General features: G+C 44.6%; 1 protein-coding gene across 2 annotated transcripts in view; it reads left to right on the forward strand.

Moving 5' to 3' along the window:
• Slco3a1 (solute carrier organic anion transporter family member 3A1) overlaps positions 1 to 22,180 on the forward strand; it is a 289,311-nt gene that overhangs the window by 252,021 nt on the left and 15,110 nt on the right. For both annotated transcript variants that reach the window (XM_059272942.1, XM_059272944.1), the window contains exons 8-9: positions 10,314 to 10,489; positions 16,188 to 16,252. In XM_059272942.1, the coding sequence (XP_059128925.1) occupies positions 10,314 to 10,489; positions 16,188 to 16,252 (241 nt within the window). The remainder of the gene's footprint in view (positions 1 to 10,313; positions 10,490 to 16,187; positions 16,253 to 22,180) is intronic.

Here is a 22,180-nt window from a genome sequence, read left to right on the forward strand (position 1 = left end):
GCTGTGTTGTAGACCTTTCCTCCTCACAGTTCCAGATAGAGCTCGGGATAAAGGCCCAGACTTCCCAAATGTCCCTGGGTGCTCCCATGCAACCTCCAACAGGTGACTCCAATGTGTAATAGTCTTGGGCAGCAGCTGGCAAGCAGGTAGACAGGATGGTTCTAATTTCAAGGTGCACCCTTATCCTTATTCAGGTATTAACACACACACACACACACACACACACACACACACACACACACACACACACACACATCCATACTATCAGGACTTTTGAAAAGTCTACCCCAGAACTGCATTAGATGCAAACAAGTCAACCAATCAGATCACTGAGATGCTAATGAAACCCAGTCAGCATCAGCTGTTCCTATCTTTACTTTCTTGACAGTCTTAGTTGGGTTTTTTTTTTCGTTCATTTTTCATTTTCTTCTTTCATCTCTCAAGCAAAAACAGTGGAAGTTTCCAGCCTGCGTTTGCTGTTCCGTTTCTAAATCTTGTCATTGCCTGTGGTGAGGATGGATGACAAAAAGACGAGTTAATTTTGTCAGCCTCCTTTGGTGGGAATATATTGCACAGATTGTTTGCATACCTTTCACTTTCAGAAGTAATTATTCAGGCAGAAAGCATGTTCATATGCCGGAAGTTATACCCGTCTGATGGCCTGAATAATTGACTCGAGGAAAAAACAGCTTTTATTAGTCACCAATAGGTTAAAAGTCAATATAAGCCAGGCACAGCAGTTTGTAGGGTGTAAATGACAGATGGCTGATCTACCCGCATCCAGTTCACAAAATATTTACTGAGCGCTGTTTGAACAAAGCACTCAATGGGATCTGAGCAAGGAGAAGGATTCCATCATGGGGCATGCCAGGAACTGGTGATTCCACCTTCTTAGAATCCCTGGGGACTTTTACAACAGGGTCTGAGCCCTACCCAGACATTCTTCCTTCCTTATTTTTGGCATGTGACTTTTAAGCCTCAAGTGTTCTTAGTAGGTGGCCAGGGTTGGAATCCACTGTTGTAATAAACAGTTCTTCACCTAGGCCTTGCTGATATTTTGAGGTAGACAATTCTTTCTCCCTAGAAGCTATCCTGTATACCACATCAAAGATGTTTAGCTTTATTCTTGAGCTTTATCCACCAGCCTTCAACTTTATCTGGCCACCATGGATGTCTTCATACATGACCCAGGGTCCCTGGGGACCCTATAGCCCTAGAAGAGGTGAGGCATGTGCTGAGATCTCCAGTTATTGCACTCTTTTCTTCACATGCCTGGTAGTGTCGGAAGTGCCCCGTCAGCCTGTGCAGCCCATGTAGCTGTTGCATGCTAATTAGGCTTGCACACCCTAAGGACCCATTTCTGGTGGACTAGGCAAGATTAAATTGAGTGTTTAGCTTGGAGGTTTTATAGGTGGATCTAGATTTGGGCCTCTGTGAGAAAGCTGGAAGAGAGCCAATGAGTGTTCTGCAGCCATGAAGGGCAGCAGGTAGCTGGAGCTAAGACCTGGGTTGTCCTTCATCCTTCTCTAGGTACCACAGTCCTCACCAACAGGCACCCTCATGCCTCAGCCACTTTTTCTTCTGAGTGTATTTCCCTGTCTGATCCAAAGACTTGAGTTTGTCAAAGCCCCTCCTATAGCATAGCCCAGATCCCCAACACTGATTTAACAGTCTGTGCTCATTCCAGTAACGGCAGGTCCTAAGGACCTTGGGAACACTCCAATAAAGCCCTACTAGAGTTCTACCAGCTGTGACACCTGCTGCATCTCAGGCCCCGTGCGAGATGAATTGGGTCCAGGGCCTGTATTGACCGTAAAATGCACTATGGTATTTTCTAGAAGCTTGTACAATAAAGTAACAAAAAGCAATGCTCAGTCCAGCATTACAGTTAACTTAAGTGAAAAGAACACATCAGAAAACAATAGACCATGAAAGAAAAATCTTCTAGTAAAGAAAAAGAAAAATGGAAAAAATATATATGGCATTTTTTGTCTTATTGCTTTTTTTGGTTGTTTGTTCTGATTCTCACATTTTTATTTTTGTCGGGAGTTTTGTTTGAAAGAAAGAGAAAAAGAGCATAAAGTTGGGTGGGTAGGCAGTTGGGGAGCTTCTAGGAGGAGGGGGGGAATATCAAAATATTAAAATTTTAATAAATATATATAAACAAATAAAAGTTAATCATAAACATGTACGCAAGTAGCAACAATTAATGAGAAAAGAGGCCATAAATTTGAAAGAGATAAAAGAGGGGCTTAGAGGGAGGAAAGGGGGAGATAATGTAATTGTGTTATAATCTTTGTGGGAAACTAGCCCCCACACTTATTTACCCCATGAACTCTTGAGGAATGAGGGATAAGGGACTTAGTTAGAAACAGAGGAAAAACAAAGAGAAAACGCAGGATGGACTCGGGTGGGCCTGGAACCTTGTCCACCGGCCTAGAACTTTAGTCCAAAGGTCTATATATAACAATGCCAAGGGGTGGAGCAAAAGACCTCCACCTTGCTAGTTACAATCACCTGGTACCCAAGCCCATGGTCCAGTCAAGCTCTTATGCAGTCCTGCTGGGTACAGCCACTAGGAGACCTAGTGGACTCCAACAGATCTCACAAAAGAAATATTTTTAAATATAAAAGATTGGGGCACTAGGGAGGTAGATGAGTCAGCTATGTCTTCATCATGCAAGCATGAGAACCTGAGTTCCATATCCCAGAACCCATGTACACAGCAGAACATGCCAGTTTGTACCCACAATTCCAGTGCTAGGCAAGAGAGGGCAGAGATAGGAGGATCCCTGAAAAGCCAAATTGGTGAGTTTACGTTCAGTGAGAGACACTGTCTCAAAACCATAAATAAAGTTGAGAGTGATTGAGGAAGTCAGTCAATGTTGACCTCTACATGCACATACATATGCATGTATAACACAAAGAAGAGGCTGGATGAATATGTAAACAGTTGCCTATATCCATAGAAGACTACCTCTAATGGGGTATTAAGAAACAGTTTTTGTTCATTTCTTTCAGATTTTCTGCATATTTTGGAATTGTCCCAAACAATCGCATATTGCTTTTCTAATAAGGAAAAGCTTCCTTGTTAAACTCCCATGTTAAAAGGAGTTTAAGTAGAAATATATTTAAATATAAGGAAGTGGTTAGGTAGACCACTTAGTGGCCTTGTGATGTCATATACCTTAGGGTAGAAATTAGCTCTGTGGGAGACCAGCCAGAAGGAAAAAGTGGGGCATTTATCCCAGGGCAAGCCTTTGTCCTGAGGGTGAGCAGGCATTTGCCTGGTGGGTGAGCCTTGAAGGACATCCCTGCATAAGTGTCCTAGGAATACACTGGGGGTGTGGATCAGTAAGAAGGTGCTCGCCTAACTTGCGTAAGGGTTAGGTACTACATAATAATAATATTTGTAAATGGTAATAATAAATGTGTTTAGATGTTTGAACCAGTGTGGCAGGATTTGACGTCTGAAGACAGATCACAGTGGGGAGAGACACAGGGTCTGGGGTTCACTTGAACCTACAGTCCCAGCCTCCCCTTTCAGTGCTGGCCTCTGTGTCCCACATGTGGTGGCAGATCCAGAGTGGGCCTTCCTGCTCCCCAAAGAGCAGCCTCCTGGCTGCCCTCCAGCAGGAGGTAAGTCAGCTGTTGAGACAGGCCCCACCCCTGGTGCTACATGCAAGGGTGCAGGTGGATGGCATGCAAGCCTTCTCCTTGGCATCTTTCCTCTGAACCATTATCTTTCAGTCGGTGATCTTGCAAGGAAAGGGTGGGCGCATATCTTTCTTCTGGAAGTATCTTCAGATATTTCTACCAGGAGCTGGTGGGAGGTCACTAGGGTTCTTCATAATGAGGAATGAGGTCTGTGCCTGGAAATACCGCTTACATTTTGTTCCTGGCATCCTAATAACAAAGAGACCAAGGACTGGGGACATGGCCCCGAGTAGACAAGGACATTTCCCTGAGAATGACAGCAGCGTCCTGTACCTAGATTCCTCCTGATTCACTGAAGTTCTTTACACAGCCCCCTGCTGCTTATTACTGCTTTTTTATAGTTGACACTGTACCACCTCATTATTACTTAAAATAGTAATAATTAATACATTAATATTTTTAAAAATGAAGGTCTCCCAGGCAGAATCAGGAGGAAGCCTGGCTTATGTTGACACTCAGGTTGGAAAATCCTTCCTGGACCACAAATTAGGAAACTGTCATGTCTTCCTGGTATCTTAATGCTTCCAGAGTAACGAGGCTAGCCTTGTACCTCCCAAGTTGACTGCAAGGCTGTACCACCAATGACATCATCCCTCCCACACCACACCCTTACAGAAGTAATCTGTCACCCTGGGAATCCATTTCTCATGTCCCATTCATAAGAACTGACCCATCAGCCGGGCGGTGGTGGCGCACGCCTTTAATCCCAGCACTCGGGAGGCAGAGCCAGGCGGATCTCTGTGAGTTCGAGGCCAGCCTGGGCTACCAAGTGAGTTCCAGGAGAGGCGCAAAGCTACACAGAGAAACCCTGTCTCGAAAAACCAAAAAAAAAGAACTGACCCATCAGTACTGAGCGATGGGAGGAAGAAAACAGAAGCAACTTCATTTGCCAAGATTTGTAAAGCATGCTGACGAGTGTCTTGTTCCTCTAGGATGAGCTGTCAAAATAGTGCGCTTGCCTTTTCCTTCATCGGTTAAAAAAAAACACATCCAAGACCCAGGGAATGAATGTTTTGCATTTATGGTCTCCAGCTTTCATTGTTATTGTGATTATTTGTCCCTGCCTTCTTGCATGTGATAGAAACATTTGAAATCAGTGGCGGTATGTGGGCTCAGGATGCAACTTGGAGCCATGGGCTACTACACATTCATTGATTTCTTTTATATATATATATATATATTTTATATATATATATATATTTCTTTTATATATATATATATTGATATATATAGATTTCTTTTATATATATATATATAAAAGAAATCTATATATATATATCAATATATATATTGATTTCTTTTATATATATATATTATATATATATATTATTGGTATATATTATATATATATATATTATTGGTGTGGAGTTTTTAATTTTTAAGATAGATAATACATTTATAAGTTTTAAAGCCATCATGTAAAAAGACAAACCGTGAGAATTCTTCCCCCCTCCTGTGTCCTCTCTTCGCTCACCTCTCAGCCTGCCAATAGGCCACGCCCATCATAGGTGCAGGCATGGCCACGCCCATCATAGGTGCAGGCATGGGGTTGAGTGTCCCTTGTCTGAAATCCCTTTATGGTAACTTAGGGTTCTTACAGAGTTTATAGTCTTTGTGTGGGTGTCAGGAGACGTTAATACAATTTGATCAAGAGGGATGCTTCATGGGTTGGGGAGATGGCGCAGTGAGTACAAGCACTAACTGCATGAGCAGGAACCTCTGAAGTAACCCTAGTGCCATGGCGGGCAGAGATAAGCTGAACCCACTGGTGTTCATTGACCTGCCGGGTTAGCAAAATCAACACGGTTTAGCTTCAGTGAGAGACTCTATCTCCAAGTGTTGTGTTAAGTCTGGGAGTGATGGAGTAGAAAACCTGATGTCCTGATGTCTTCTTCTAACTTGTGCATGCAGGTGCATGGACACATACACAGTCTCTCTCTCTCTCTCTCTCTCTCTCTCTCTCTCTCTCTCTCTCTCTCTCTCTCGGGGCAGGGGAGAGTTTGTATGTGTTAGAGCTACAGGGGGCTCAGAGGGCCTTGGAGCTGCTGAATGTACCATACTTTGGTTGCAGCTGGTCCTATGAAGCCAAGTAAATGACATAATTCAGGGAGTCATGTCAGTGCTCAAAACATTTTGGATTTGGGTGTTCTGTATTTTATATTTTCATGAAAATCCTTACAGATTTTCAATGTGCCTAGAAGATCCTACTTTGTGCCTGTGTTTTAGATTTTTAGTTAACGGTTTATGTTGGGTCTCTTTCCATCATACCAAAAAAAAAAAAAAAGTACTTTTTTACAACTATACAGTCTTCTATCATGTTGACCTGATAGAGTCTATTAAACCAGAAATAGTTAAATATTTAGATAGCCATCAACTCTGGCAAGCCACCGTTGGTTCATGTTACTCATCTGTCACTTTGGGCCTGGGCAAGCCTAGCTGCTGGATAAGTACTTGTGAAACCTGCAAGCTATCTCCCTTCTGTCACGTCATTCAACAAGCTTGTCGGGCCTTTCCTGTGAGCATGGTGGCCCTCATTGTCCACAGGAAGGATGGCAGGGTGTTTTAATGACAGGAAAGCTAGATACTGACACCTCACACTGTGACAGCAGACAGAGAATTCAACTCTCTGGGGGAAATAGGGACTGCATTCCTTCCCAGAAAAATCATACAGTGGGAAGACCTTGCCTTGAAATAGGGGTAAAAAACCCAACCCTCATTGGACCTGTAATCCAGCACTTGGGAAGAAGGAACTATGTAGTGAGTTTGAAGTTAGCTGGGGTACTTGAAATAACAACACAGGGAGGAAAGAGAAGGAGGGGGAGAAGGAGGGAGGGAGGGAGGGAGGGAGGGAGGGAGAGAGAAAGTAACCACTGGACAAGTTGGGAATCATGAATGAACTGGGAATATAGTACACCTTCTTAGTACTTAACCATTGCAGGACCTGCCAGAGAAAGCTCTAGACACCTGTCATTCAGTCCACAGAATGTTCCAGAAGCATCTTCTGTTTGCACAGGCCACTGGAGGGGAGCATGTACATCCAAACTCCTTCATTAAACTGAAGTGAACCATTTTCTCATACTCAGCCTCTCTGTCTTCCTAGACTTCCCAGTGCTCAGAGCTTCTCAGGTTTGGGGGTTAGGGGAGGCTCCTATTAATACTAACCGTTGGGACATCCTTAGTTTTCTATCTTTGAGATTATAGAATAAAGCCCCAGTGTTAAAAATCATCTGCCTCAAGTATGCACCCTGGGAAAAGGGAAGCCTCACATGTCCCCATCTGCAGTTCCACCTGCCACATTTGAGTCTTAGTGACGATTCAAATAGCCCTGGGCACCCACACTCCTCCTAGGTCCTTTAGCTCCAGATCTCTCTTCTGCTACCACCTGGACCTGGAAGCTCGTCTACACCTACATGGAGCTCTGTAATCACATCTCATTCAGTTCATTACCTTAAAGACACTTGGAGATCTCTCACTAGGACCTAGAAGTTGCTAATTCAGCCTGCTGGCTAGCCCCAAAGCCCCAGGGATCCACCTGTTCTGTCACCACAGGGCTGGGATTACAAACATGTGCCACCAGCTTTATACGTTGGTGCTGGAAAACAAATCCAAGTCCATGGGGTTGGAGAGATGACGCAGAGGTTAGGAGCACTTGTTGCTCTTGCAGAAGACCCCAGTTCAGTTCCTGGCATCCATAGGATGGTTCACAACCATCTGTAACTCCAAATAGGCCTCCATGGGCACTGCACATACATGGTACACATACACACATGGAGGCAAAACACTTAAACACATCTTTTAAATATATATTATGTATTTCTATTTATATATATTAAATATAGATATACATATATATGTATACTTAGATATATATATATATATATATATATATATTAATGTTTGAGCACCAAGCACTTTATCAACTGAGCTATCTCCCAGTGACCTCAATTTTTGGCAGATGTAATGTAATGGGTTCTAGCTTAGGTATAGGTCCAAACTAAGGACAGACACAGACACCATAGCAGATGAATGATAAGCCAAATAAAGGGAATTCGTCACATGGTTTAACTCACAGGGTTCCCGCTCACTCACTGAGTTGTAGTACCCCAACATATCTCCATATGTTTATTTTCTTGTCTTTTTTTCTTTTGGTTTTTGGGTTTTTTTTCAAGACAAGGTTTCTCTATGTAACAGTCCTGGCTGTCCTGGAACTCGCTTTGTAGACCAGGCTGGTCTCGAACTCACTGAGATCCACCTGCCTCTGCCTCCCAAGTGGCATAGGCATCCAAACATTTTCTGAGTGTCTGTGTGAGCCAGACTGTTTAGTACAAATGAGAGTACATTATGTAACAGAACTGCAGTGGCCTCCCTTCTTTAGCCTTAGAGTCGGGAGGAGAAGGATTTGATACGAGGGTAGGTGGCGTCAAAATTGTCACCTGGTCCCTACTCATTGCTACTAAGATAAGAGATGGTAAAGCAAAGGAACCGGGGACTGGGAAGCGTCATCTGGATTTGATCATGAAAACAGTGTTGAGAAGAAGAAGGGGTGAATAGAGAAACTGGAGCTGTTTGAACAGGAGAGATGAAGGGTGACGCTCTGGCAAAAGTGAGATGATAGAGAAAGGAACTAACTCCGTGGAGGGTTAGAACTGATGGCAAAACCCAAAAGCTGTATCCATAAACCATAGCCCAGAGCTTACTCTGCTGCAGGACCGGAAAGGAGGACCTAGAGAGAGACCTGAGGAATTGGGTCACAAGTGGTAGCATGGAGGCTCTGTTGGTCAGCAGGGTTGCCTAGTGAGTGCCCAGGAGGAGTACCAGGGAAGGCTTGTGTCTCTGGCCCCTTCCCTTGTGTCCAGTCAGAATGAGAGGAGAGCAGGGCCAATGAGGAAGTGTGAGCAAGGAGTGTCAGCAGCTGGAGAGGTTTGCCTGGGATCTCTGGTTATGCTGTACACTCTTCTCTTGGTGGGGTGGCGTGGTGAGCTTCATCTGGAGACAAGTTCTGCTTCCTAGTAAAGGCGGGGGTCGAGGGCAGGCAAGTGGTCTACCTATGTATTCTGAAACTGCCTTCTAGGTCTCATCTGGTACTGGGCAGCATTATGCAAGGACATATGCTCAGTAAAGTGTAAGGAACACACAGTCTTGTGCCAGGATGCTCCTGACTGACAGTTCCCGTATCCTCTGTAGGGCAGGTTTAGGTCAGAGCTCAGAGGGTCCATGGGGGGAGAAGGGGAGCTGCTCAGCTGGAGGAGGGCTAGTAAAGGGTGGTGTCTCTGTTAGATGTAGGAAAGCTAGGTAAAGTCTCCAGGTAAAGGCAAAGAGTAGGGGGCATCAGGCCCCAACACCTGGGAATTGCCATAAACACCCAGGTATGTAATATAACAGCACCATTTATACAGATGCCTGCCCTGGGTACACCATTTAGAAGATGTACAGCCAGCAGGTCCCATCTGCCCTACACAGCCCTAGTGGGGGCGAACATTAGAGGGTTTGGGACACCCCTGAAGCTATCTCATATTGGACAAGATACGCCATGTCTGTAACATAGCCTGTAGCTAAAGAAAGGGAGAGCAGGAGGAGGAGAGGAAGGGAGAAGGGCAGAAGAGGAGAACCATAGGCTTTAGTTTGCTTGACCCGTCAGGAGTGTTTACCTGCTGGGCATGCGCTCAGAAAGCCAGTCAGCCCTGGAAAGGAAAGCAATGAATCATTTATGATTGTTTTCACTTTGTATTCATTAAAGGCCTCTGCACTATTATTATCGAACCTTAATTGGCTTGGCACTCCGAACAGCCTCCTCCAGCCCCTGGTCCTCCCTCTGCGATCAGAAATTCCTGGAGCGAGCGAGCAAGCTTGCAGGAGAGTATGAGAGCAAGCCTTACTTAGGAACAGAGGCGGCTGATCCAGGGCCCCTCGGAAGATCAAATGGAACGTGGTCGCTTTTCTTTCTCCTCTCTGATCATATATTAATAAATGTATCCCATCAGGCTCTCGCTCTGTTCCCTGTGAGCTGCTGTCAGCTGCCTGGGATCTCTCGGCTCCCTTTGCTTCCTTAGCCACTGAGCAAGTTTTCCATCAGCTTCCTCCCATCAGGGTCTCCCAGGCACAATGGCTTCACACATGACAGCGTGCATCCTTTGTTCTGAGTGCCATGCCAAGCACTGAACCAGCAACAATATGTGGGTTACCTGATTTACTTCTTTTAATACACTTCGGTGTAATTATAACGGCATAAAGGGAAGACAAATTGGCAAGTAATTACGATGTTAATTTGGCAATGTTTTATCATATTGTAGAAGCACAATTTCCTCTCTAATTGTATTGGGGGGGACACATTTATCTACAGCACAGCTTATTGAAGGTTTCTTAAGAGTGGAAGTGAAATACACAGGAGACGGGAAATCCAGCTCTCCTCCCCATAAATATTACTTTATTTGCATGTATTTTTGCAGCTTCCTTAAAAAGCTAACTCGTTTATTCAGGCCCAATTAATGGCATGCCATAGAATGTATAATTAGGCTGTGACAGCTTAGCTGATGGAGTGCCTTGCATGTGGAAACCATAGACACCCCCGGTTTAAACGACTGAACCTTCCCTTTCAGAACCTCACAGGCTGTGCATGCCTCACCACCGTCCCCTCTGAGAATGCTACCGTGGTTCCAGGAAAATGTCCCAGTCCTGGGTGCCAAGAGGCCTTCCTAACCTTCCTCTGTGTGATGTGTGTGTGCAGCCTGATCGGGGCCATGGCCCAAACACCCTCTGTCATCATCCTCATCAGGTAAGCTGCCTGCCCACTGAGCCCCAAGTACTTGGGAGTCAGCCTGGCCTATGCCCTTCCCCCTGGCACACATGTGCAGGGCTCCTGCATGTCAGAGCCATGTGACTCTTGAAAGCAAGGTGAGCTGGAGTGGCAGCCAGGAACACAGCTGCTCTAGGCTAAGAGGAATCAATTAGGAGCTGTCCATCAGTCGGGACTTCACAGCACAACAAGGCAGACGTGGAAGGCCACTTTCATAGCCTCCCAGGAATAACCTGTGAGTCCAAGGCCTGCCTCGTTAGATGCCCAAGTAAGGCAGTTCAAGGCAAACTTGAAAAGCATTCTCCACTGATCTTTTTCAGGAGGCATTGTTGGTGAGGTATAATGAAAGCCATGGGCTGGGGAGAGGGCTCAGTGGGCAATGGTACCTTCCTCACAAGCATGGGCCCAAGTTCATTCCCTAGAACCCCTATAAACCTGGATGTAGTAGAGCTTGCCCATAATGCCCATGATAGTGAGAGGGGAGGGGGAAACTGGCGGATCCCTGGAAACCTGCAGGACAGTTAGTCTAGCCTACCCAGGGAAGTTTTAGGCCAGCGAGAGACCCTGCCTCAAAACTAAAGGTGGGAAGCTCCTGTGGAACAGCATTCCAGCTTGTCCTCTGACCTCCACACACATGCACATACACACCCACATGGACACATACACATACACACACACACACACACACACACACACACACAGAGAGAGAGAGAGAGAGAGAGAGAGAGAGAGAGAGAGAGAGAGAGAGAGAGAGAGAAAGGCATTAGACTAGCCAAATCCTTCTGTCAATCAGCCATATGTCTTGGACACAACATGGTCCCCCAGACTCGTTTCTGAATCTGTTACAGCGATAACAGCACTGATCCTGCCTGCCTTCTTGCCCTGATCTGGACCCTTCCAGGTCATGTGTGCACACCACTCTAGAGGCATGAGAGGTTGGATGGTGATTGCTCTTACGTGAGTAAGTGGTTGCAGTGAGACACCCAGAATTCTGTAGCCCCCTGTCTCTGGGAAGCCTGCCTGGAGGCAGATGAAGTGCCTCCAAGGAAAATCAGTGAGCAATATTCTGAGCAAGTTTCATCATTCACAGGACTATTGCTATCTTGATTTGAACAAGATGCCTAGAAGAACACTGACCCATACCCTAGTGTCCATCCGAGCCCAAAGAAAGAACATATCCTACAGAAAGGCTCACCTCATTAGATGCAAAAGCAAGGCAGTTCAAGGCCAAGGCCTGGGGGTGGAAACAAGGTGCTTGGAACCACTTTGATTCCTTGGGCAATACCAGCGGCTTTACCCCAACTTTCCTGTTCCTTGAGCCCTCCCTACCGTGTTTTCTGGTCTTCGCTGGCAACTCTGCTGAAAGGAGATTTATAGGAAACACTTGTGCTACCCAGATGGTCATTAGCAATGTTTTATGAATGTGTGGAGGCATTAAGGGTGCAATTGCAAATTGCCATCTTATACTTAGGAAGTCCAACAAATTAAGACCCAGTGCTGTGGAGGGCAGTGGTCAAACAAGTCGAAATACTTTTTGCTACTGGCGTGGAAAAGCCTATCAGTCCTTTCAGAAATGCAATATGCCAGTGTAAGTCAAGAGCCATAAAAATATGCAGGCCCTTACAGTAACCTATCCCCATTCCTGGCCGTCTATCTCAAGGAAATACCTCTCTACAAGAAAAAAGCTCAATACAGACAGATTTTTTTATTACAACGTTAACTATAATGGCAGAAACACCTGAACTGAAGTAGTGAGTTAAATTATGGAACTGCAGTTCAAGGAATAATGAAAAATCTTAAGAATGTGAGAAGTGTTTATGAAATGAGCCATTGAATTTAAAACTATACGTGGAAGGCGATTATATATAATATGCATATGAGCAAAATCCATCAGGTTTCACGTATGGGTTTATGGTGGCTGTCTCATGAGCAGTTTATTTTTCAAGAGAAATTTTCCTGAGACTGTGTTGCAATAGTCACACACAGAAGGCTCTAGAACGTCGAAGAGGGACCCTGGCCACCATTAGTAGTGGCTGGTCCACTTCTTTCCCTCCCTGAGTTCCCACTAAGGCCCAGCCTCTAGAGTCTAGGAGGTAAAATTTTTGGCTGTGGAAATTTCAGCTGTTTCCAAGCATCAGCTTGATAAACAGGTCTTGTCATTTTTTTTTCAGGAAATACTGGATTCTCTTTAAATAGATCAAGAGCTCATGGTCTCAGTGGCCTGTGCTGACCACATATATCCATGAACCATGCGTTAGCTATGGGCACGTGTTCACGTTCATATTGAGAAGGGGTCATACTGCATCGTTGCATCTCTTTCCCAGTCTAGCTTGCCATCACAGAAATTCTAGGCAGGAATGAGGATACCCCATGCAGGCTGACCACAGAAGATAATCACCAGCCCTAGCCTGGCCCAAATCAGTGGACTCATTCTTATGCTGGCCCGCCATTATCAACAGGGACAGTGAAAGAAGTGAGGCTGGGGGGGGGGGGGCTCACTTGGTAAAGTGCTGACTTCAGAAGCATGGAAACCCCAGTTCGACTCCCAGAACCCATGTAAAAATGTCAGGCATGGTGAGGCATACTTGTAATCTCAACAGTGGGGACATGGAGACAGGAGGATCCCTGGGGTTCATTGGCCAGTCAGCCAAGCCTAATTGATGCACTTCTGGCACATGAGAGATCTTGTCTCTAAGGTGATAGATGGCATTTGTAAGGATGACACCTGAAGTTATCTTCTGGCCTCTACACACACAAACATGCACGTATATGTGTGCATGTGTGCACACGCATGCATGCACACACACATATACACACAATATATTAAAAAGAGAATGCTGAAAAGCAGGCAGGAAAGCAGATGGTCATTTGGTCGGTTTTAAGACACATCTCTGAGCTCTCATTTTAAATTGCTGTATTTGGACCCCTGTAAATATTCCCCCTTTCCTCATGAAGAAACTGGCCCAGCAAATGAATACACAGTATTCTCAAGGTCTTACAGCCAGTAAGTTAATGATACTAAGCCTGCATCCCTGTTCTTCCCCGGATCTTTCGGTGACATCCTGCCTGAGCCCTTCCTCCATTTCTTCCTAACTGTGGTTCTAATGGGAACCAGCCTCTCCACAGGATATGAAGAAAGATCTTAGCACCCTCCTCACTTTGTTCCCAGTGACATGCTAGCTGAAAGGAAATCACATTGCAAGTGATAAATAGCCTAGCTCATTACACCAGCATGTTGATAAGGAGATCTGCCTTTATTTATGTGTCTTTCAAGTTAAACCTTCAAATGAAAGTGCCAAAACTGTAGCCATGGAGCTGGAACAACACCAGGGACTTTGGTTTTGTAATGTGTGTCTTCCAAAGAGCATTCGGTCTGCCCACGGATGCAGATCTCATGACCTGGAACTGGTACCTGACTTTGTCAGCCAGAGTCCTGAACCCATTACTCAGTGGAAGACATAGCATGCTGCCTGGGGTCACTCACCTGTACCACACTCTATAATTAAAAAGAGGTGTGCATTTCCCCAAGAATAGTACCTTATTGTTCTACTGGAAATCTTAGAATTTGGAAGATTATAAAAGCTGCTCTTTCATAGTCTTTTGCAAGCTACTATGACAAATTACCATAGACATGGTAGTTTATAAACAATAGGAATTTGTGTCCCATGTGTCTAGATACTAGGGAGGTTGAAGAGCCAGGCTAGGTTATCTGGTGAGGGCCACTTCTAGTACATAGATGGCAAATTCTCTTTGTGTCCCAAGGTGCTGAAGAGACAAAGGGATCTCTCTTAGGCATTCCCCTCCAAGAGCACTAATCCATTCATGTAGGCCCCACCCTCAGGATCTGAGCCCCTGTCAAAGGTCCCACTATCACTTTAGGATTAGGCTTGAATGCAAGAATTTGGGGAAGACAAGAGTGTCCGTCTATAATATATATGCAGTTTCTTTTTGTTTTATGGTCACTTTTGACCCCTTATAACAAGAAGCCAGAAGCACACACACCAAGGCTCAACTGAAGTCATAGATCACTGGATGACTGCCAATGAGTTGCTGGATAAATGACCTTGGGATCATTTAGAATATTATTCTAGGCCTGGGAACATTACTCAGTTAAGTGTCTGTCACGTAAGTACAAGAACCTGAATTTAGATCCCCAGCACCTATATAAACACCAGGCACAATGGCCCCTGGATAAACCTAGTGCTAAGGGACAGAGATAGGCAAGTCTGTGGAACTTGGCTTCAGTGAAAGACTCTGTCTCAAAAATAAGGTAGAGTGAAACTGAGGAAGACATCTGACATTGACTTCTGGCCTACACTCTCTCTGTCTCTGTCTGTTTCTTTCTCTCTTTCTCTCTTTCTCTCTCTTTCTCTTTCTCTCTCTCTCTCTCTCTCTCTCTCTCTCTCTCTCTCTCTCTCTCTCTCTCCATCCATCCATCCAGTCAATAGACAGGTTTACACATGATATATCAGATATTCCATTAGTAACCTTGTTCCTACCCTTTATTTTATACCAGGACCAAATCCTCCACCCTCACTGAACTCTGTGGGTCTGGTCTCTAGTCTTCCAGCCACTCTGAAATGCTCCAGCATGTGTAAGGTTCAGCCATAATGACTGGCTCCACGCCTAGCCAAGTCTTTTAAGAATTATAGTCATGTACATCTCTCTGTCCCCTAAGGAGACATCGTGGTGACAGATATAACAGGTGACACTCTGAATAACCCGAAGCCCATGTGTATATTGTCCAATCTCTTTCCCTCAGAGTCCTTCACCACAAAACCACAGGTAGAGAGAGATTCCCTGAGTGGTAAGTCAGAGACATTTGCCCAGCTTGCCGCCCATTTGTGCATTCCCTCAGCACAGGCTGGGTGCTAGACACCTGGGTGATAGAGCTAGGTAAAGTTGAGATCACAAAGGTAACCACAATGCAAATAGTTCTCAGCCTTGAGGGGAGAAGACTAGCACTGAATAAATCCTAGCTGTAAGCGTAAGAGGCATTACCAGGGAGACTGCATGATCCACTGTGTGGACCCACCTGTCTAAAATCTGTCATCACTCATAAACCCGTCTCTACTGTTAATGTTACTCTCGCTTTCAAAAACGTTACACTCTGGAGAACATGTGAGATCATTCTTAGGGACGATACCTGGAAAACCCAGGGCAGGATGACTGAACCAGTTCAAAGCAAAGTCAGTGCCCAGTAGAAGAGTACAAGCTACTCAAACTCCATTCACATACCTATGTCCCAGCTGGCCCACCTGGGATGCCAATGCACGTGGAGCTAGTGGATTTTACAAAATGGCCTAAGGATGGCGAGGGTGTTCATGGTCCCGGTTGCTCTTCACTAATTTGCTGAGCTAGTGTCGAACATGCACACACCCCCACCCACCCATGGTGATTCTTCATTGGAACAAACACACATTGCTCTAAGTATAGACTTCATCCAGTCCTTCTAGCTCAAGTTATTTAAGGGGGAAAAAACACTTAATTTCTAAACTTATCTTGACACCACAGTTGCAGTCAATTTTTAGACTTTGGGCAAGGAAAAAAAAAAGAAGAAAACCTATTAGTAATTTTCTAAGGTAGGATCTAATGGACAGCCACAAATAGCTCTGGGTCTCTTAATTAAAATGGAGTGATAAGAATCTTTTTCTCCCTTCCATCTCTTTTTATGTAGGACAGTCAGCCCTGAGCTCAAGTCTTATGCGCTGGGAGTTCTTTTTCTCCTCCTTCGTTTGTTGGGTACGTATTGTCTCTTTTTTCTCTCCATAATGAATTGGATGTGTATTACCAGGTGAGTGACGATTGGTGAAATTGTCCCAATTCCTGCATTTGCCTCTTTTCTTTTTCTATAATATTTATTTATTAGTGTCCTACTTCCATTTCCTGTTACAATGATAAAACACCCCAACACAAGCAATTTTCAAGGAGAAAAGGTTTATTCTGCTTACAATTCCAGATTGAGTCCATCACTGCCAGATGTGAGGGCAGCAGGAACTTGAAGCAGCTGGTCACATCCATAGTTGAGAGCAGAGAATGCGTACGTGCTTATGTTCAGCTCACACATTTTCCCATCTGTGTAAGTCAAAGACCCAAACTCCATGGAATAGTGACACTCACAGTGAGTGGCTCTCTCTACTTCATATGACATAATCAAGACAGTCCCACATAGCCATGCACATGGGCCAACTTGATCCAGACAGCCCTGCATTGAGAGTCCTTTCTAGGTCTAGTGATTCTAAGTCTGTCACGTTGACAAATTTAAACTAACCATCACTTGAAACTGGAAAATGTGACTCCAAGTTCAGACACCACATTCTAGACCCCTCTGATTTCACAGGTGTTATCTATTACCAACGCGGGTCCTCAAGTCACCCTGAATTTTCATTAGCTAAGGAGAAAGCGCAGTGGTCCCAGAAGGGAGGAAAATTTTAGTGGGGTGCAATTCAGCCCTAGGTTGCTTTCCATTGGTATAATAAGCACCATGGCCGAAAGAAACTTGGGGGAGGAAAGGGTTTATTTGGCGTTCATAGATCACAGGCTATCATTGAGGGAACCTGAAGGCAGGAACTGAAGCAGAGACCATGGGTGAACACCGTTTGCTTTCTTATATGATTCATGGCCACATGCACAGGGGTGACACCACCTAGTGTTCTGGGCTTACTCAAACCCATCATCCATCAAGGAACTGTCCTACAGACTTGCCTACAGGTCAACCTGATAGAGACATTTTTTGCAATTGAGGTTCCCTCTTTCCAGATGACTCTAGCTTGTGTCAAGTTGACAAGAAACGTCCCATTAAGAAGGCCCTGAGTAGCCTGAGATATGCTTTCTTTATGGGCTGCCTGATCCCATAGGAGGCCACAAACCCATCACCTTGCAGCCTTTCCGGTTTCTCCAAATGTCTTTATTTACCTTGGGTTTCTAACAGGTGGCCTGGGCCACCCATGTCACACTTTTCTCCTCACGCCTTGCTGTTAACTTCATGAATATCTGTTTTTCAAAACCAAAATGAAAGTGATTTGAGTGAACTTTACATGGAAACTGAGGGTGGAAAGGGAGATAACTGTGGCCTGCACCTTAAGAGTAAACATAAAGCTCTCTCACTGGAAGTATGTAGTCATGGATAAACAGCATAAAGCTCTCACTGGAAGTATGTAGTCATGGATGGACACAAAGATCTAGCGCTAGAAATGTGAGGTTTGCAAAAACATTTTTCCATCATCACAAATGTCCAACAGCATGAAATAGTCAAATCAGTGATGGTCTGTAATCCTGGTGGGAGCCATGCCCCCCTTTTAAGTTCTGGAAAGAAGATTATTTATAGGCTTAGAAAGGACCCATGACATGGGGAAGAGACACAGGTGGCCTACTCTCCGATATATTCAGATGATTATAAAGTATGTATAAATTTGGAAAAATATTGGGAGGATGAACATCAAAATGGTACCAGGTAGTTTTAAGTAATAAGATAATATATTTTCTAAACTGAAACTTTTGAATATCTGTACATATATATCACTTTATAATGCTGTTAATTCCTATGTAACTGATACATGACCTAAGGGGGGGAAAAAACTCATTCTTGATAAAGGAAACACACACCATAAGTTTCCTCCTCCATAGTCTATGGTAATAATAGTCCCCATCATCATCCCCGTTCCCTGTGGAGCAGATCTCAGAATCCTCCACCTGATCAGTGTGTGTTGATCCACAGAGGGGGAATATAAATGGCTTCTTTGTCTTATTTCTGTCTTATAGGAAATAGAAATATATAACTGTAGAGATGCCCCAGATGAAAAACATTAATCCATCTTTCAAATTAAAACATGTGGATGTTTCTGGGAAACTATGATAGCTTGAAAACTCCTACGACCATAGATATAATGATGCCAATTATTTCTTGTGTCATTGGAAGTGGAGGGACATGTATTATCATGTCCCCCGCCCTCCATGGTCAAGCAACTGGAAAGACAGATGGACATGAAATACCAATAAGTTAGAGATTCTCTTTTGGAAAGTGGTAGGACTATTACACAGATAGTTATCCAACAAGCTGGCATTTCCTGAGCACCCAGGCCATACCAAGACAGGTGACCACAGCTCTGTCCTTGAGACTTTCCCCATATCAGGGCTCAAAAGAAAGTGGATGTTTACCCTCATCTGTAGCATTACTATAGAGGTCTCTGCATCTCTAAACCATGTGAAGGACTCTACACATGGTCCTGAAACACCAGGGCTAGGGAAATGGCTTGGTCAGCAAAACACTTGCCTCACAAGAATGAGGACCTGTGTTCAGATCCCCTGAGCCCACATAGAAAGCGAGGTGCCATGGTGCATGCCAATAACCCTGACAATGGTGACTCCGGAAATAGAGACAGGTGGATCCCTGGGAACACCAGGCTAGCACCTAGCTCAGCGGTTCTCAATCTGTGGATCATGACCGCTGTGGGGGTTGAACAACCCTTTCATAGGGGTCACCTATTAGATATCCTGCAGAACAGATATTTACATTATGATTCATAACAGTAGCAAAATTACAGTTATGAAGTAGCAACAAAAAATAATTTTATGATTGGGGGTCACCACAACATGAGGAACTGTATGAAAAGGCCATAGCATTAGGAAGTTGAGAACCACTGACTATGTGGAAGAGTTCCAAGCCAATGAGAGACCCCATCTCAAACAAAATTTGGAAGGTGCCTGAGGACCAGCACTCAAGGATAGGTAGATAGATGGGCATACCAACAAGCTAGAAAGCCTCCTTTGGAAAATGGTAGAACCATTCCATGATACTTATGCAAGGAACTGACATTTCTTTAGCACCTCTGGTATTCTGAGCTCCCAGGCCATAGCAAGACACACATAGATGCAAAAACAGTATCCTTCATGATAATCTTGATAACTCCAAAACTTAAAAGAATAAGACATTTCTGAAAATTATATAATTGAACATAAAACTAAAAACTGAGGTGTCATAAGGTGATGCACTTAAGATAATCCCTGACTGCTCTGAAGCTGACTCAGAATCTTGTCTGTCTGCCTCAGGAAAAGCAGGTACTATCGGGAACAGGGATTTTTCCATTTCTGTGACTGTAAGCCAGAACAAGAGATAACTTTATCGTTATGACCCATTACACACATGCATATGCATAGATACAGCTGAAACAAAAATTTCATGGAAAAAATACCTTTAATATGTATAACACGTTCAGATATTTTCTATTCTACTCCATGCTTTCTGAAAAATTGGTCATGACCCAGCATATTGATGCTATGGCCCATTATGGGTCACAAATCAGTTTGGAAAACCCCGCGCTAAGAGGATATGACACTGTCTCATCTTTTAATTAAAAGGGGCTTAGCAGGAAAGTCTTGGCATCTGGCCTAATTCCATCTCCTCCAGAACCCAGTAAGATTAACGGCCATTATTGTTAATGCAAGGCCAATGAATAAATCAGATCCCATGACACTGCCAACCCTCGTGGTGCCCCAGGTGGGTAATGGGAATACAATGGGGACATTGAAGTTGAGTGTGACAAGATCTGAGGTGGAGCCTGCACTGGGACAACAGTGACTTGGGGAAGGGTCACCTAACTTTTGCCTTGGGATTCAGGCATGATGTCCTGAGCAGATAAGAAGTAAGGGTTATGAAGATGTACAGGAAGAGGAAAGGGTGCTGTAAACAAAGGGAAAAACAGAGATAAAGCTTACAGGCTGCCGAGAATGCGCAGTGAGGGAAGTGGGGTGGGGGAGGGGCAACATCCCATGGGGCTGGTGAGGGTGGTGAGCTGGGAACTTGGTGGAAAAGGCCTCCTGTCTCTTGAGTAGCTTTGACCTTTATCTTTAAGACAAATAGAAGTTGCTGATAGATAGGCTTTACCAAGACAGAGACAAGAGGCCCTGTGTATGTCAGAAAGGGATGCTGTCTACAGACCAAATAAGGTATAGTCAATTAGAGTTGAGAGAAGAAGAGTTTCATATTGAGATAGTGGAGTTAAAAATTAATGAGGAAGGACCTTCATAGCTTGGTCTCTGAATTGAAGTTCAATTGGCTCTCCACCTCTGCAATTTTCAAATAGACAATTTCAGCACATTAAAAAAAAAAACAGTGTCCATACTGAGCATGCCCACACTGGCTTTTCATGTTGCTACTTCTTAAACAATAGTATAAGCTGCTTAATATGGTATTTACATTGTGTTGTGTATCTCAGACAATCAAGGAATGGTCCAAAGCATGCAGGAAGATGGGTTGGCATACAGGTGTTGACATGGGCAGATGACCCAAGGGGCTGGTGAGGAGAGGCATGGACCATGGCTGGGCTGTCCTAGGATGAAAACACCTAGGACCTATATCTGCATCATATGTTCTCTATCTCGTCATAGTTTGAGCACATGGCTTGGTGTGGACTGCTTTGTTTAAATTTTATTAGTTTTCATTTAAGTAGCAACATGTGGCCAGTGGCTGTCATGCTCAACTGGGATGTATAAGGACAAGACATTGATCTATCAGGGCAGAAGGAAGTAGCATGTAAGACCACATTGGGCCATGAGCAGGGTAGAGAAAAATGGCAGGATCCAGACGTGAAGATAACATTGGTTTCCTGTGTTACTTTAGATACTAATGGAGAAGAGCTGACAGGCAGAGCAGGAACCTCTGCTCTGTGGGCTGAGATCCTCCCTAGTAGCCTTAGGGCAGAAACAAGATTGTAGTTGGTAGTATCAATGGTAGATGAGGTACAAGGAGAGCAGGGTAAGAAAAGTGAGGATGATAGGTTCCAGGGATGTAGCTCAATCGTTAGAATGCTTGCCTAGCGTGCATGACGCTCTGGCTTTGATCTCTAGCACCATATAAAGCCAGGCATGATGTTGTAGTCCCAGAAAGAGGAAGGTAAGGAGAGGAGGATCAGAAGTTCAAGGTCATCCACGGCTTCCTAGCAAACCTGGGCTGCATGAAACCATCTTTAAAAAAAAAAAATGAGGTTAGTGGCCAAGTGAAACTAACATGATTGATGGTAACACCTGGGCTGGATAAAGAAGAGGTAAAATGGGAGGCCACAGAAAGTGAAATAGTGAAAACTTGGTGGAATGGGAATATAGGAACTGTGGCCCAAGCTGCTGTATCTGACTTTAAGATCTCAGGGGGAGTGGGGCTGAGACATGACAAAACCCGAGGCATGGCTGACTAGACAGAAACAGGGTGAACTGCCTCAGCACTGCGAGCAAGTTAAAAGGCCAGAGTATGGTAACACATGTCCGGTCCATGTCATCCAGGCCAGTGGCTGACGTGGAGTGGCAAAGGAGGGGCCACAGAGCTGGAGACAGGTCAGTCAACTCAGAATGAACTGGATGTTCCTTCAGCAGAATTCCTGGTGGGACAGACCCCTCCTCCTCCCTCCTATTGCCAATGTACCGATCACTGCTCTTCTGTCTGGGTTATAGGCCAGCCATTTGCTCACGGGGTCTGATCAAGAACCTTGATCCTGGGACCGTGTGTGGTTCAGTGGTAGAGTGCTTACTTGCAAATGTGAGTCCACGGGTTTTGATTCCCCAGCCCTGCTAAAGCAAAAAGTAAATTGCTCCTGAGGTCAACCCCCTACCACGGATGTCACATCAACTCAAATCCTAGAGACAAACATGCACACAGAGACCGCTGCCACAAAGGATGTA

Source organism: Peromyscus eremicus, chromosome 1 (assembly GCF_949786415.1).
Source record: "Peromyscus eremicus chromosome 1, PerEre_H2_v1, whole genome shotgun sequence".
Classification (NCBI taxonomy): domain Eukaryota; kingdom Metazoa; phylum Chordata; class Mammalia; order Rodentia; family Cricetidae; genus Peromyscus; species Peromyscus eremicus.